Source organism: Agelaius phoeniceus, chromosome 17, assembly GCF_051311805.1.
Source record: "Agelaius phoeniceus isolate bAgePho1 chromosome 17, bAgePho1.hap1, whole genome shotgun sequence".
Taxonomy (NCBI): domain Eukaryota; kingdom Metazoa; phylum Chordata; class Aves; order Passeriformes; family Icteridae; genus Agelaius; species Agelaius phoeniceus.
Window position 1 is genome coordinate 3,853,481 of NC_135281.1, and position 15,588 is coordinate 3,869,068.

Sequence of the window (15,588 nt, forward strand, 5' to 3'; positions counted from 1 at the left end):
GTTTACAGGGCAGAACAATGAGAGGGATTGCCTTAAGGATTAGGAAAAATTCTAGTCTCTGCAAGGTGTCATCATCTGGACATCTCCAAATTCCCTACCCCATGAGCACCACTGGCTCAGGAAAGCAGAAGATCCAACCCCAGAGCTGTGCCCTGCTCAGGGACTCCTGGGGGGCTGCCAGGAAAGCTGGGTGATGCTGGGGGAGGCAGAGAGACAGAAGCTGGTGTGTCACTACACTGAAACTCATTTTCTCCTGACATGAAAGATTTCAGCTCCCAGGTGCACAAAGCCTGGAGCTTTGTGACGCAGGCTTTGGGAGATGGCAGGCTGTGGGATCCACCAGCACAACCCCTCCCACAGTGTTCCCTGAACATGGAATCACAGAGTTTGAAAAATTCCATTTGTTCTTAACCTCATGTATCCCTTCTTTTTACAGTTTTATGCACTGAAGCTGTGTTTCCACCCACATGAGCACTCTGCTTTGAAATGCCCCAATCTGAAGTGAAATCTGCCAATGGATGAAAAACTCCAGGATTGATGGGAATCCATTTTCCTGGATTTCCATGAAGAGGGAAAGGGTTTTGCTCAGTCCTATCATTTTCCTAGTTTTCCAGCCCATGCACTGTTTGCTGCTCTGGTTATACATTCAAACCCTGTCACAACATCTATTTGGGTGGGACAAGGTTACAATAGCAGTGCCTTCAGGAGAAGGTTTTCCATGGAAGCCTTTAATCAAAGTCCCCAGGGAGCCCAGCAATTCACCTGCAGGCACAGAGGCACTGTGACTGTAGTTTGCCATCAGTAAATAACAGCCACAGATTCCTGGAACATGGCACATGTTATTTGGCTTTGCTGGTGCACTTGGAGAGAGATGGACAACAACCAAGGTGTGCCCAAACCCCAGGAATTCCTTGGGTTTGTTGGTGCCACACTCAGCAGCAGTTGTGTTGGCTGTAGAGACCATTTGGGACACTGCTGACTACTGAAAACACCACCTTGGTGAACTAAAAGGCAGAAGATTCTTTGGATTCCTGTTTGTTTTCCTTAGCAAGCCATGTCCAATAGCTCAGTTAAATCCCACCATGAGTTATTTTCCTTCCCTGTTTCAGTCTCCTCTACCCACCACCAGAAATCTAATTTAGCTCCAAACATCCGCAGACTCTTAGCCCTGAAGGTGCTTTGCTCATGGCAATCATCATCCCAGGAAATCCTGTGGCCTGATGGAACTGGTAAAATGTGGGGGCAGAAGAACAACTCTGACCTCCAAACCTGCTGGGTGAGCACCAGCCTGCCATGCTGGGCTCACTCTAGGCTGGGAACGGTGCCCTCATCCTTGGGAAAGTCTCCCACTATAAACAAGACTGTGGGGGTCCCAGTTGTGGGTTTCTCTGGGTCTGGATTGAAGGCACTTGAGGCAGTAATTAATGTTTGTACTCAAGTGTTTATTATTTCTTATCAGTAAAACAGTCTCACTGCTGTGAGTTCAGCAGCTTTTCATTAGAAGGCAAAAAATGGCCAACAATCTCTTGGTACAAGATCTTTTAAAATTAAACTATCCAATTAAGAACTGACACCTGGATTATTTTCCCTTTTAACCCAGTAACTGATCCCACAGAGCCCCCAATGGGGACTTTTCTGCCCAATTACAGAATGCCACCCAAACCCATGGAGAAGGAGGAAGAAGCAGCCCAGGATGACACCCTGTGCCCTCCATCTTGCTTCCATCCACAACACACTAAAAATCCCAACCCCTCAATTTCTCACCAAGTGACACACCTACACTGCTCTCTACAATCTATTTCCCACTTTTGTGGGTTCCAGTCTATCTTGAAGTCTGGGAAACTTTCTCCATGAATGAGGGTCAAAGTCAGTGCTCCCCTGGGGGTCAGGGCACCCCAGAGCAGACAGAGAAACATTCCCTGTGCCCTGGGTTTCCACACACACAAGACCAGAAGTCTGTGGTTTTATTTAGCACAATTTACCCTTCCCGAAAAGCGCCAAACGCGGCGCGACCGCGCGTACCTTGTAATGCGACTCGGTCTCCTCTTCCTGAGTGGAGCTGGAGGGAGATGGGGTGGCAGATTTGCTTCCCGGGGGTGAGGGGGAGCCGTGGGTGACCCCGCTCCGGATGCCCATCTGGGAGATGAGCTGGGACTGGCTGAGGGCACCCATGGGGCCGCCCAGCATGCCGGGCCGGTTGAGCAGCGGCACTTGGCGGTTGGACTCGTAGGACGCGGCGTCCGAGTGCACCATCTCCTGGATCTGAGGGAGGAGGACATCATTGTCACTACAAAATCCATTCCTTCATTTATTTGCCATACTGCCAAATCACTTTAAGGCTGATTTTTTGTTTAAATTGTTCTGCATGGCTGGGAAAGTCTTCCTGGAGCTCGCTTCCAAATGAGGTGAGGGCTGAGCACTGTGCACCTGTTGCTGTGCCCATGAGCCTGACAGAGAGGTGCTAAATTAGCTTTGTGTGTGGGGCTGTGTGCCCAGAAGGTGCCCCTGACAGCCTCAGGGACCACTGGTGGCTGGCACCTATCAGGGCTCTGAAAAAAGGGTTCATAAACAAGTGATTTATGGTGAGATCACCAGGAGAAGGGAAGCTCCTCCAAGCCCTGTCCAACCTGGCCTTGGACACTTCCAGGGATCCAGGGGCAGCCACAGCTTCCCTCCCCACCTTCACAGAGAAGAATTTCTTCCTAATATCCCATCTAAACCTACCCTCCTATAAATTAAAATCATTCCCCCTTGTCCTGTCCCTCCATCCCTTGTCCCCAGTCCCTGTCCAGCTCTCCTGGAGCCCCTTTAGGCACTGGAAGGGGCTCTAATGTTTCCCCAGAGCCTTCTCTTCTCCAGGTGAACACCCCCAGCTCTCCCAGCCTGGCTCCAGAGCAGAGGGGATCAAGCTTTTGGAACACCTTCATGGCCTCCTCTGGACTCATACCAAAGGTCCAGACCCTCTACACCAAGAAGCAAATAAGAGATGAGATGAGATGAGATGAGATGAGATGAGATGAGATGAGATGAGATGAGATGAGATGAGGACAAACCCTGCTGTCTTCTGCATCAAGACCCCATTCCCAGTTTGAATCATTCTCCCCAAAACCCCATTTTCCCCCAGGACCCATCCTTGCTGATCCAGTAGAGCTTGGTTCCTGCACAGCCTCATCCAGCCATGGAGTGGGAGGGAGGCAAAGCCTGCCTGAAACACTTGCCAGACTTTTCCCCTTTTACATGAATCTGATTAATGCTAACACGAGTTTAAAGGCCTGAGCCCCTGATCAGCCCACGGAGGTGCAATACCTCGTTACCAGGGGAGCCTTGCCACTCCATCAGCAGCACACACAGAAGGAAACCCAGGGCAGACCTGTGAGGCCTCCAAGGGCTTCAGAGGACATAAATCCAAACACAAACCCAGATTTACTGCTGCAGGTCAGGAATCAAGAGTTTTACACCACAGCATTACACAGACAGAATATTCTGCTCTCCTTTGGACTCTCCAGCAGTGTCAGCAGAACAGCTTTCCCTGGATCTGCCCTTTTCCTGTATTAATTGTGAAGTGAAGGGATTGAACTCACAGAAATTCAAAATATTCCTGCATTTCAACAGCAGAGTCTGACTGAGGCTGATTTAGGGGCCAAACTGAATTGCTGCCCTTGGCTTTGGTGGTGTCAAGGAGGCAGCAGGGCTGGCTTTGTTTAGAGGCAAAGGGGCACAGAGCTTAATTATGCTTTGGTTAGGGGCATAGAGATTAACTATGGCAAATTTTGTGTGCCCTTAAAACCTTATAATGTGCCCTTGAAACCTTATTATGTGTCTTACTGCAGAACCCTGGTCATAAAGGCATCAAGGATGATGCACCCATGGAGACAGACACCAGGCTTGGCCAGCACAGGAGGCACCAGAGATGTAAATTTTGCATTTAAACCAAATTTGCAAAAGTCATGGGAATGGCTTGGGTGAGACAGGGACTGTGCTAAGTGGGGACACAGCTCCCATCTGCTGAGCAGCCAGCCATTCCCAAACCCCAGCCAAAAAAATGTACATTTGTCTTGGGTTTTGTCAGTTTAATCCAGACCTTTCATGTTGAAGAAGATCTGCCAGCTGCTAAGGAAAAGAATAATTTATTGTCCTTATTTTAAATTTAAATGAAGGGAAAGTTTAGAAGACGGGTGTTGGAGAAATGGGGCTGGTTATGAGATGTGGCTTAAAAAATTCTAAAATTTAAAATAGCTTGCTCACGTTTCAGCCACAGTAGTCTCCTGAGGAAATACTGTATTAAGACAATTTTTTGAAACTTTTATTATGTGGCCAATGGACCACAACAGCTCTGTTTATCCATTAAATATGTAATCACACATTTTTCTTTACCGTGCATGTTATTTATGCATCAGAGCAGAACAAGTCCAGGAGTGCAATTATGGATATGGGCCACATGCTGAAAATGCCTCTGAAAATTTGTAGAAAAAACCAGGAACCTGAGCCTGGCTCAGAGATCCCCTTCAGAAGCCCCATGCTCATAAAAACCCCATCACAGAACCCTTTTAAGTAGCAATTTTCCTGGCACATTCTTCTCCAAGGATATCTCAGCCTAAATGCCTCCTCCCAACTTCTTTATTTCATTAAAGGGACCCCGTAAGAAGGATGGGGACAGACCTTTATTCAGGTGATAGGACAAGGGACAATGGTTTTAGACTAAAAGAGGGTTGGTTTCGGTTAGATACAATGTAGGAGGTTTTTACAAATGAGGTTCTAAAACACTGGCACAGATTTTCCAGAGAAGCTGTGGCTGCCCCTGGATCCCTGGCAGTGCCCAAGGCCAGGCTGGACAAGGCTTGGAGCCAGGTGTCCCTGCCATGGCAGGGGTGGCACTGGATGGCCTTTAAAGGTCCCTCCTAACCCAAACCATTCCACATTGTATGATATAAAAGTGCTTTTAGATTAATATTGTTGGTCCTTCTCTCCCTCTCCCACATCTCCAGCTCTTCTCCCCCAGTCCAGGAGGTTCTGCAGGACATGCACAGCTCCTCACATGCACCCTGCTGACCAGGAACTGCCTCCACCATTTGGCACTCACTGCATTTCTCTCCATTTCCCTTTATTTATTTGTTTATTTTTTAATGCAATTTTGTAAGCAGCATGCCAGGCTGCCACCTCCCCATCACTCCTGGTGACAGCTCCTGGTGTCCCCAGGAGTGGTGGGAAAGCCACTTGAGTTTTCCAGCTGTGAAATATTTGGAGTGAAAATGAAGGTGAATTGTTTGTGTGCAGCACTGGAGCTTCTTAAATAGGATTTAAGGTGAGGATGGCTCTCACTCAAGGCAGGGAAAGGGTCATTCCTGCTTCCCACTGCAGGATCCTGCTGACACTGAGCTATTTGAGGGGCACCCAAAGCAGGTGATCCACCCAAAAAAAAGACCCAAGGAAAGAGAGACCCCCCAGGAGCAGGATTTTAAGATGATTCCCTGCAGGAAACAGCATAATTAGGCAAGGAAATGATGAATGAAGTTGTGATCATGGCAAACCAAAGTGAAAGGAGGCAATGAATGCTGTGTGAAAGAAAACAACCTGCTCCTGTGGGATGCTGTCCCAGCCCTGGGCTCAGTGGGGCTGTCCCATGCCTTTCCCTGCCCCAAAGCACTCAGCAGACCCACAGATGGAAACACAGGGGAATTAAATATCCCCCATAAATGTGGCCAGCTCCTTCCCCAGGAGCAGAGGCTGGGAGAGGCAGGTCACACCCCCTCTCCATCCCAGGAATTCAGCAGTACAAGCTCACCACGAGGTGCTGCAAAAGGCCCAGGATGGGTTTGCAGCCTGTGCTGCAAACATCTTTCATGTTTTGCATCTCAGAGGAAACCCAGAGTGCAATGTGATGCAGTCATAGCTAAAGTAATTAAGTGCATCTTACTTAGCAGATTCCCAAAGGCTGTGCTAACTCAAAGACAGCTCCTTTTTTCCCCACAATATTTCAATTCTTTTAATGAATATGCATATCAGGCCCATAAATGCTCCAGCTAATCCAGAGAAGGAGAGAAAAACAGGCAGACAAACAGCACATGGTCCATGTTGCCTGTTGTGGGGAGAAGGGGAATTCAGGAGTGACAAATACCATGAGGAACAGCCCAGCTGGGGCTGGGGTGCTCTGCTAACACAGATAATGTTTCAAATGTGCCAAGCCCAGCTTCAAGTGAACTGTTCCTCAAAATTCTAATGTAAAAAGCACCCACAGGCTGGGGGTGCTCACCTGGAAAAGAGAAGGGACCAGGGAGACCTGAGAGCCCCTTCCAGTGCCTAAAGGAGCTTAGAAGGAAGATGGAGACAGGCTTTTTAGCAGGGCCTGTTGTGACAGGGTGATGGTTTTAAACTGAAAGAGAGATGATTCAGAGTAGATGTACAGAAGAAACTTTTATGATGAGGGTGTTAAACACTGGCACAGGGTTCCCAGAGCAGCTGTGGCTGCCCCTGGATCCCTGGAAGTGCCAAGGCCAGGCTGGACAGGGCTTGGAGCACCCTGGGATAGTGGGAGGTGTCCCTGCCATGGCAGGGGGCTGGAATGGGATGTCTTTAAGGTCTCTTCCAACCCAACTCATTCCATGATTCCATGACTTCCACCCTGTGGCGTTCACATTCTCTGATAAAATCCCTTTCCCCAGGGTTTTTCTCCTGGGAAGCTGAGAAGCCTCAGAGAAAAGGAAAACAATTCTGATCTCATTTGCTTCTCCTGTGTTGTGCTCACATGTGGAATGTGTTTGGAGATTGTTTACCCACAGGTGATTGTTCCATTGCATTCTGCTGGGAGTTGTTTTCACTCTTTGGCCAATCAGGGCCAAGCTGTGTCAGGACTCTGGAGAGAGTCACCAGTTTTCATTATTATCTTTTTAGCATTCAGTAAGTATCCTTTCTGTGTTTAGTATAGTACAGTATTCTTTAATATAATAGAATACAATAAAGTAATAAATGAGCCTTCTGAGAACATGGAGTCAGATGCATCATTCCTTTGTTGGGACATCCCTGCAAATACAATACCACCCTTCCCAGGGTGAGTTAACACAGGTGGGCTGAGCCTTCCTCACCCAGGGTCTTCCTCACCCAGGCAAGGCAAGCAGCTACTCCAGGGGCAGCCACCAGGCTTATCCCGTGCACAGCTCTCCTCTCCTTGGGTTTGTTCCCAAGAAGAAGCCATTATAATCACAATCAGCCAGGGAGAGGAATTATCTACTGAACAGCTTTGGAGCAAAGTTTTCCCAGCAGGCTTTTTCTGTATTGAAGTTTCAATGTAAACGCATCACCATAGCTGAAATACTTAAAGATGATTTACTTAAAAAAAGAGAGAGAGCAGGAGAGAGAGGAGCTGATAAGAAAATATATCCCCAATTACCACCCCTCCTCTTCCCGATTTGTAACTGCTCCTAATAAACTTTCATGGTCTGTGTAAAATGCTTTAGTGCAGTGACAAATTTCTGCTGGAATTTGAGATGTCTTGTTCAGAGTAATAGCTATCTCACACAGGTGCCCAGCTGCTATTGTAAAATCAGTAAGCATTTAATTGAAACAAATGACTATAATAATAGTACATTATCCCTGCAGGCTCATAGCCATAACAGTTTTAATTATTGAGTTAAGAGTCAAACTAATTTATCCTTTAAAGTAACAGCCACATCTTTGGTTCCACCGATCATCCTATTATGAACACGAGGGGAGCAGTTGGAAAGGATTTAAAAAGGAAGTAATTTATTTTGGAGGAGGTGGGGGGCATTTATCACATGGCAGAGGATTTCCCTGTGCTCTGGCATTCCCAGCTGTAGCTGTCACTTCCCTCCTGCGTGTGTCCAGCTCCCAGAGGGACCAAGCCAACTCTGCCAGCTCCTGGGGACCTGTACCCCCACCAGGATGCCATGGCGGGGCTTTGCTGGCCCAGCAGCACAGGAGCCCATGGGAACTGCTGGTGGCAGCTTAGGGGGTTTGGGCATGTGGCAATTTTTTGGATCTATTTTGAAATTACAATTGAAGTTTGTCTTCATCGAACACAGTGGGGAAAAAAAGGTTTTACAGATTGAAGCTTGCAAACACAATCTGAAGGAGGATCTCTGAACTCAGAGCCAGGCAGCAAAGAGGAAGAATCCACACCCACGGGTTTAAAAAAGCAATTCTGAGACACAGACATGCCCCAAGGCAGGTTTGAAGGCACAGCTTTCCCCTGCCCTTGGCTTCATGAGCTTTCCTGCTTTTATGGTGGTGGCTATGACACAGGGGATCCAAAGCACCTCTGTGAGCCCCTGGGGCACCGCACAGGGAGAGGATGGGGAGAGGAGGAGGGGAACTCCTCCCTGTGGGTTTCAGAACCTGCCCAGGGGGTGGATTCACTTATCACATCCCCCTGTGGTTGATCCCTGGAGCAAGCTCAGAATGCAACCTCAATGGCCAACCTGTGCTCCCAGCCCATCCCTGGAGCTCCCAGCCCAGCCCATCCCTGGAGCTCACAGCCCAGCCCTGGGACTCTCAGCCCAGCCCATCCCTGGGGTTCCCAGCCCATCCCTGGAGCTCCCAGCCCAGCCCATCCCTGGAGCTCACAGCCCAGCCCTGGGACTCTCAGCCCAGCCCATCCCTGGGGTTCCCAGCCCATCCCTGGAGCTCCCAGCCCAGCCCATCCCTGGGGATCCCAGCCCAGCCCATCCCTGGGGCTCCCAGCCCATCCCTGGAGCTCCCAGCCCAGCCCATCCCTGGGGTTCCCAGCCCATCCCTGGAGCTCCCAGCCCATTCCTGGGGCTCCCAGCCCATCCCATCCCTGGAGCTCCCAGCCCATCCCTGGAGCTCACAGCCCAGCCCTGGGACTCTCAGCCCAGCCCATCCCTGGAGCTCTCAGCCCAGCCCATCCCTGGGGCTCCCAGTTTCTCCTTCCCCAGAGCACTTGCAGAGCACCATTCCCTTCCTGCCCTGGCCAAAGACACAGAGCTCTGCCCTCTCTCATGTTCCCCACCCTGCTCATTGCTCTGGGTGCTTTTTGCACATCTCCCTCAGCAGCACCCACCCAAATCATCTCCCAGCCCTTTTCCAGAGCCACCATCTCTAAGGAGAGGAGTCCTCACCTTGAAAGACCATTTTTGCTCCTGCAAGGGGAGCAATACTGTTTTCCAAACACACATTCTTTACTGGGGATCTGTTTACCATGCCAGAAGCTCTCCCTCTCTGCCTTGTGCCACCTTCCTGCTCCCTGCAGCATCACTGCCAAATCCACTGGAAATTATTTAATGAAATTATTCATTGTTTCCTTTGGCAGAAACATAAAAACCCTCCAGCAAGACAGAGTGACAAGCAGCCCACCACACCTGTGCAACACTGGGTTTGTATTGTTCAACTTCCTTTAATAGATTTTGTGCTTCCAAGTCAAAAGTCTTGCAGATGTCTGAGTGTGTTATGCTAACACTGTTACCTCTATCACCTAAACCTGTAATCTCATCAAAAAAGATATCAAGTTAGTTTGACAAGATTTGTTTTCCATCAGCCCATGTTGATTGGCATTAATTATATTACCTTCCTTTAATTCTTTATTAATTGAGGCCTGGATCTGCCACTCCATTATTTTGCTGAGGATTGATGACAGACTGACAGGTCTGTAATTACCAGGGCTGTTCTGTTTCCCTTTTTAAATATTTGCATATTAGCTCTTTTCTAGTCCCCCAGAGCTTCCCCAATATTCCAGGAATTATTAAATACCAGCATTAGCAGAGCTCCTCAGCTATCAGAAGCCATGTACAGACAAGCTCAGCCTGATGGCTTACAGGGAACCTGAGCAGACAAATATGAGAAAAGAAACTTTTCTGCTTTAAGTGCTTTAAATAAAACCCCTGATCTTTCCAAGGAATGTTGGCAGTTTCAAATGCAATGCTCTCAAACATGAAGCTTCACCTTGAAGCCACACAATGTCCCCAGACAAGGCTCCCAGGGCTTCTCCCAGTTGTGTTTATTGGGACTGAGAGCAGCCCTGAGGAGGACCTGGGTGGATGAGAAGCTGAGCATGACCTGTCCATGAGCACTGGCAGCCCAGAAACCCAACTGCACCCTGGGGTGATCCCACAGGGAGGGTCCTGTTCCTCTGCTCTGGTGAGACCCCAGCTGCAGAGCTGCCCCCAGCTCTGGGGACCCCACAGAAGGAAGGATGTGTGTAGGGGGACACAGTATGGATAAATGAAGGTGGTGTAGAATGTAATCTTAGCCTGGTCCTGCAAGGACCAGGAACAGGCAGTGCTTAGAGGAGCTGCCTGCGAGAAACATCGAGGAGGTTTGAAACTGGTGCTATAGAATCCCTGCACTATAATGATACTAGAACTGTTATAATAAATAAGATAACAGATGTGGAGTCTGGATTGATCCAGGAGGCCACAGAGATGCTCCAAGGGCTGGAGCCAGCCTGGGAGAGCTGGGGGTGCTCACCTGGAGGAGAGATCCAGGGGGACCTCAGAGCTCCTTGAAGGGCCTGAAGGGGCTCCAGGAGAGCAGGAGAGGGACTGGGGACAAGGGATGGAGGGACAGGACACAGGGAATGACTTCCACTGCCAAAGGGTGGGGATGGATGAGATATTGGGAATTAGGAATTGTTCCCTGGCACAGGTGCCCAGAGCAGCTGTGGCTGCCCCTGCATCCCTGGCAGTGCCCAAGGCCAGGCTGGATGGGGCTTGGAGCAGCCTGGGACAGTGGAAGGTGTCCCTGCCCATGGCTGGGGCTGCTTGTGGATGGTTTTTAAGCCCCTTCTAAGCCCAACCACTCCAGGATGCAGTGATCTGGGTGCCCCTGGCACTGGGAGAGCAGCTGGGCTGTGCTCATGCCCCATCAGTGCTCCTGCAGTTCCCAGCTGGAGAACTGTCTGTAAATATGTCTGTAAATAGCCTCTTCAATAAACTCCTTTTTTTTTTTTTTAAAGTACATTATTTTACGGATAAAGAACAAGCCTGATAATTCAGTGAACATGTTTGCAAATAATCTATCCCATTAATTTCCAGCCTGTTTTCTGAACACATTATTTAGTGATTTTGCAAAACCCATTTGTAGAGGAAGGGAATTGATACTCATCCAGGCAGAACACCATAACACCACCACCAAAAGCTGGGGCAGAATTCCCTGGAATGGGCACTGGGAGGTAATTAAACAGCAGCAGACCCTGACCCCCCTTTTTTTATAGCCCATGGGGGGAATAAAACTTAATAAAATTGTCACAGCCCATACATGTGTATTGCAAAGACAGGGAGAAGCAGCTGTGGAGGGGAATGGAGGCAAAAGGGGCAGATGATAAAAATTCATGGGTGAAGGTGAGGGGCTGAGGGGGCCAAGAGGGTGCTGGGAGCTGAGAAGGGTCTGCACCAGCCCTGGAGCCTATCCAGAACAATTCCCTTAATCTGGATTTCTGTCTCCACACTCGAGGTGGATGGAGGAGCAGACAAACTGATCATGGAGTATTTTTGTTGCATTATTTGGGTGTAATGGTGGTGCAAAGCCACCCCAAACAAGGGGAAAATATCTTTCAGTATCAGACCTGTTTATCCATCAATTTTTCTTTCATTTTTGTCTTTCACCTTTTAATCCCAAAGACACTGGTGAAATGTGGAGTCAGTGTTAAAACCTTCTACAATAAGTACCCCTATAAACAGAACTTGCTGCTTCCAAGGCTGGGGTGAGACACCACAGGTGGTGTGGGGCTAGAGGTGGTCCCTGGCCACGTGTCTGAGGTGCCCTTTTGCTCATGAATGGGAATTGAGGATCCTGCTGAGCTGTGCACTCCATGGCACCATCACCTGCCCAGCAAAGCCATCCCACAGGTCAAGGACAGGATGTGAGACACAAATAAACTCCTGAGAGCAGAGATCTGGTGTCATGTAAATAACCTTAGGCATTAAAAAACAAAAGGGAAAGCAGGAAAACCCTGGAGACAGAAAGTTTTCCCCATCTTCAGCTCAACAGAGATTCCTTGGGGGGTTTGCTTTTCCTGGTGGTTGCCACATCCTTGGTGTTATTAGACGTTAAATATCCTGTGTTACAGCTCAGCCTCCTTGAGACTTTGAACTGCAGGGATGGACTAAAGTTCTGCTCCAGGTGGGTTGGGGGCCAGTAATTGAATTTAATTTTTGTGGAAGCAGCTTGGGCAGGGCCAGAGTGTGCTCTGCTGTGTGTCCTTGCCAAGGCAGGATCACACTGAGCCCTTCCCCAGGGAGAGCACCCTGGCCCACCCCTGGGCACCTCTTGCTGATAACCATGGAACTGTTCTCAGCCTGGCAGGGCAGCAAGAAGCTTCACTTTGGCTGCAGAAGATGCTGGATTGTGTAAATCCAGGTGTTTTCTTCTCAGGGGGATAAAAACTCACATTGGCAAGAGCATCTCCAGCTTCCACGAGACCCATCTCCCCCACAGCAGCACAAACACTCCCCCATCCCAAAGCTGCTCCCCTCATCTCCCCCAGCATTCACTGCCCTCTCTCTGGGCTTGTGCAGCTGATTGAAGCCTCTGTGCACTCCCAGCTTCCCTTTGCTTTATGTCTCTCCTGGCTCTTTTCACACATTTTAGATATTGCATTCACATAAAGCAATAGACTCACAGGTAATGAGAGACGTCCATGTTTTATTGCATGGAGCATTAAAAAAAAGGAGAAGGAGAAGAAGGCAAAAAGAAGCAATTTTAGAACACAACAGGAAACTGGCAAGACTAGATAGAAAACTCATCCCAGTGGGATTAAACTCTGGGAATGAATTTTAATGGGTTTTTTTTTTGATTGCAAAGTCTCACAGCCCACTTTCTAAGCACCATAAGAAAAGCTGCAGCATTAGAAAGAGTTGGGTTCCCAGTGCTGATCCCACATCTGCACACAAACCACAGCTCCTCTGCACATCTGCAAGGAGCTGCCCCCTTTTAGCCCCCACTCAGCTTCCCTCTGCAGCCAGATATTGCTGGGATTATTGTGTTAGTTTGGAATAAGTGTTTCATAAGGGCCTCTTAATACCAGGAATACCAGCATGCAGGGGAGGGGGATGGCTCTGTGGCTCAATATGTGTTGGGAAACTGTAGGATTTTCAAAGCCCAGCTCTGCTGGAGCAATTTGAGACAAAACTGAACCTCCAGCACACCAGTTCTCCACCAGCACAGTGATGCTCCTGCCCTGCAGGATGTGCCATGACCTCCCTGCATCACACAAACTTACCAGGAGGCACAGTCAGTTATCTTCCTGCCTTTAATTATAGCAAATGCTGAACACTCTTAAATTAGGTGTGAAAAGCCCAAATGATTCTGTATATACAAAATTCATTGCAGGAGGGAAGAGGGAAGGGAAACTCCAGAGCCAGATGCTGTAACTTCTGTTCTGACTCCTGACAATGGCAAACCCATCTCATTTCTTAGCCAGCCAATAGAACTGCTCTTCCAAGTTACAGACAGGCCAAAATCTACATCAATGCAGAATTGAAGCCATACAGATTTAGGAAGTGTTCACTTAGGTTCCAGCACAACATTAACCAGAGCTGCTGCTCTGCCTGTCCTGTGCAATGCAGTTTATGGGATTAAATGTAGTGTATTAAGGGAGACCAGGGGAAGAATATTCAGTCCAGCAGCATCTCTGTCCTCTTGGGCTTCCTCATAATGGATAACAAACACCTCAGAGATTCATTTATTTCCTTCTAACACCCAGACAGGCACTCAGTTCCTGGAGGTAAGATATGCCATGTTAAATGAGGTTTGGGTCTGCCCAGGACTGGGTTGCCACAATAACAAGTGTTCCTACTGCCAGTCCTCATTTAATCCTGGTTACAGCAGGGATTCAGGCCATCACAAACACTTCCTTCCCTCCCAAAACATGTAAACCAAGAGTAAAGCATAACCCCATTAGAGGCTTGATTTTTTTCCCCTGGGATTACACACCAGCACTGGGGAGCTTGATCAATTGAGCCTTGAGGTTTAATCAATACATGCCAACAACAACATTACTGCATTCCAGCCATGCTCTCCATTCATCACCTTAAGTAACTCCAGTCACCCAGAAGACAGAGGCACTAAAGCAGCAATTTAAAGTCTTGGGGGAAGTCAGAGTGTGTGGTGGTGTTTGAGGGTCCCCAGGACGAGGGAAGAGATGAGAAGCTTGACTCCATGTTTCAGAAGGCTGATTTATTATTTTATGCTATATATTATATTAAAAGAAAATGATATACTAAAACTATACTAAAATAATAGAAAGAAAGGAGACATCAGAAGGTTAGAAAAGAGTGAATACTAAAATCTTGTGACTGACTAGAGAGTCCGACACAGCTGGACTGGGATTGGCCATTAAGTAAAAACAATTTACATGAGATTAATTAAAGATGCACTTGCTATATTTTACAGTAGCAGATAATTACTGGTTACTTTTTTTTTTCTGAGGCCTCTCAGCTTCTCAGGAGAAAAATCCTGGCAAAGGTATTTTTCAGAAAATGTGTCAGTGACATGAGCACAGCCGGTGGCTCCTGGGACAGCCCTGGGTGTTCCCTGCTCCTGAAGGAGCTTCCACCTCCAGCTCAGGCACATCCCCCTCAGTGCCAGGCTGTTGATTAGATGGATATGGCAGGACTCAAATGCAACAGAAGACATTTCAATTTAAAAAAAAAGTGATGGTTATTTTGTCTTGCACGTTGTGTCACCAAAACATTTTGGATGGCTCGGCGCCGCATTTGCATTTCCATCTGATCAGACACCGAGGACACGTGCCAGGCTCGTGTTTACATTCCAGATAAAGTCACAGATCCCAGCAATCTCATTAACCTGCTGCCCTGGAATTAAACAAAACCACCTGGAAAGGCAGTGCTTTCCTCCCCCACAAGACACCTTTGGAGCTCCCCAGACAGGCTTTGAGCATGGGTGGCTGCAGGGAGGTGTGAGGATTTATGCTCCTTGGAATGCTTCCCAAGTGTTGAGGTTCTGCAAGAGCTACAACTGTGTCTGTACACATGGACAGGCTTTGGGGACAAGGTGTGGGATGGCTTAGGGAGAGCAGCTGGAGGGGAAAGCACAAGAAATATTCACACTTTCTAGGGGCTGAGCATCAGCTGATGGGGAGCTCAGGCCTCTCTGCTGTTGAGGACATTGCTGTCCCCTTGTTATCCAAGGTCAAAGCCACGTTGTGAGTGCAGCCCCCAGCCCCTCACAAGCACTGGGCTGGTGCCCTACTCACCCTGGATATGGACAAATGGCAGGGACTCTGCAGCCCTGTCCCTATGGGTAAAAGGGCCAATCTCCCCCAGGAAAAAGCCCTTTATAGACTTGCCAAATAGAGACAAAACCATCCCTGTTTGGCTCTGAAGAATGCAGCAATCTCAGCTCCAACTCTGAGGTTTACACTTGTTATCTACACACATCCTCCTTTCTGAAACAAAACCCTAAAGCTGCTTATAGGAGACAACTGCCAAAAACTTCCATCACTGTCACAGACTCGTTTGCCAGAAGCAGAAAATATTGCCCAAGTAGCCAGGAGTGGATCAAAGAGGATGTGCAGCAGCACACAGATCTGGAGAAGGTCCAGCAGGATTCTGGGATCCAGCTTGTAGGAAGGGATTTGATCTCATTGGTCTCAGCTTC

At 48.4% G+C, this 15,588-nt stretch overlaps 1 protein-coding gene across 2 annotated transcripts in view; it reads right to left on the reverse strand.

Moving 5' to 3' along the window:
* The window catches only part of TOX2 (TOX high mobility group box family member 2), a 177,498-nt gene that overhangs the window by 29,022 nt on the left and 132,888 nt on the right, over positions 1-15,588 (reverse strand). For both annotated transcript variants that reach the window (XM_054644401.2, XM_054644400.2), the window contains exon 4: positions 2,023-2,262. In XM_054644401.2, the coding sequence (XP_054500376.1) occupies positions 2,023-2,262 (240 nt within the window). The remainder of the gene's footprint in view (positions 1-2,022; positions 2,263-15,588) is intronic.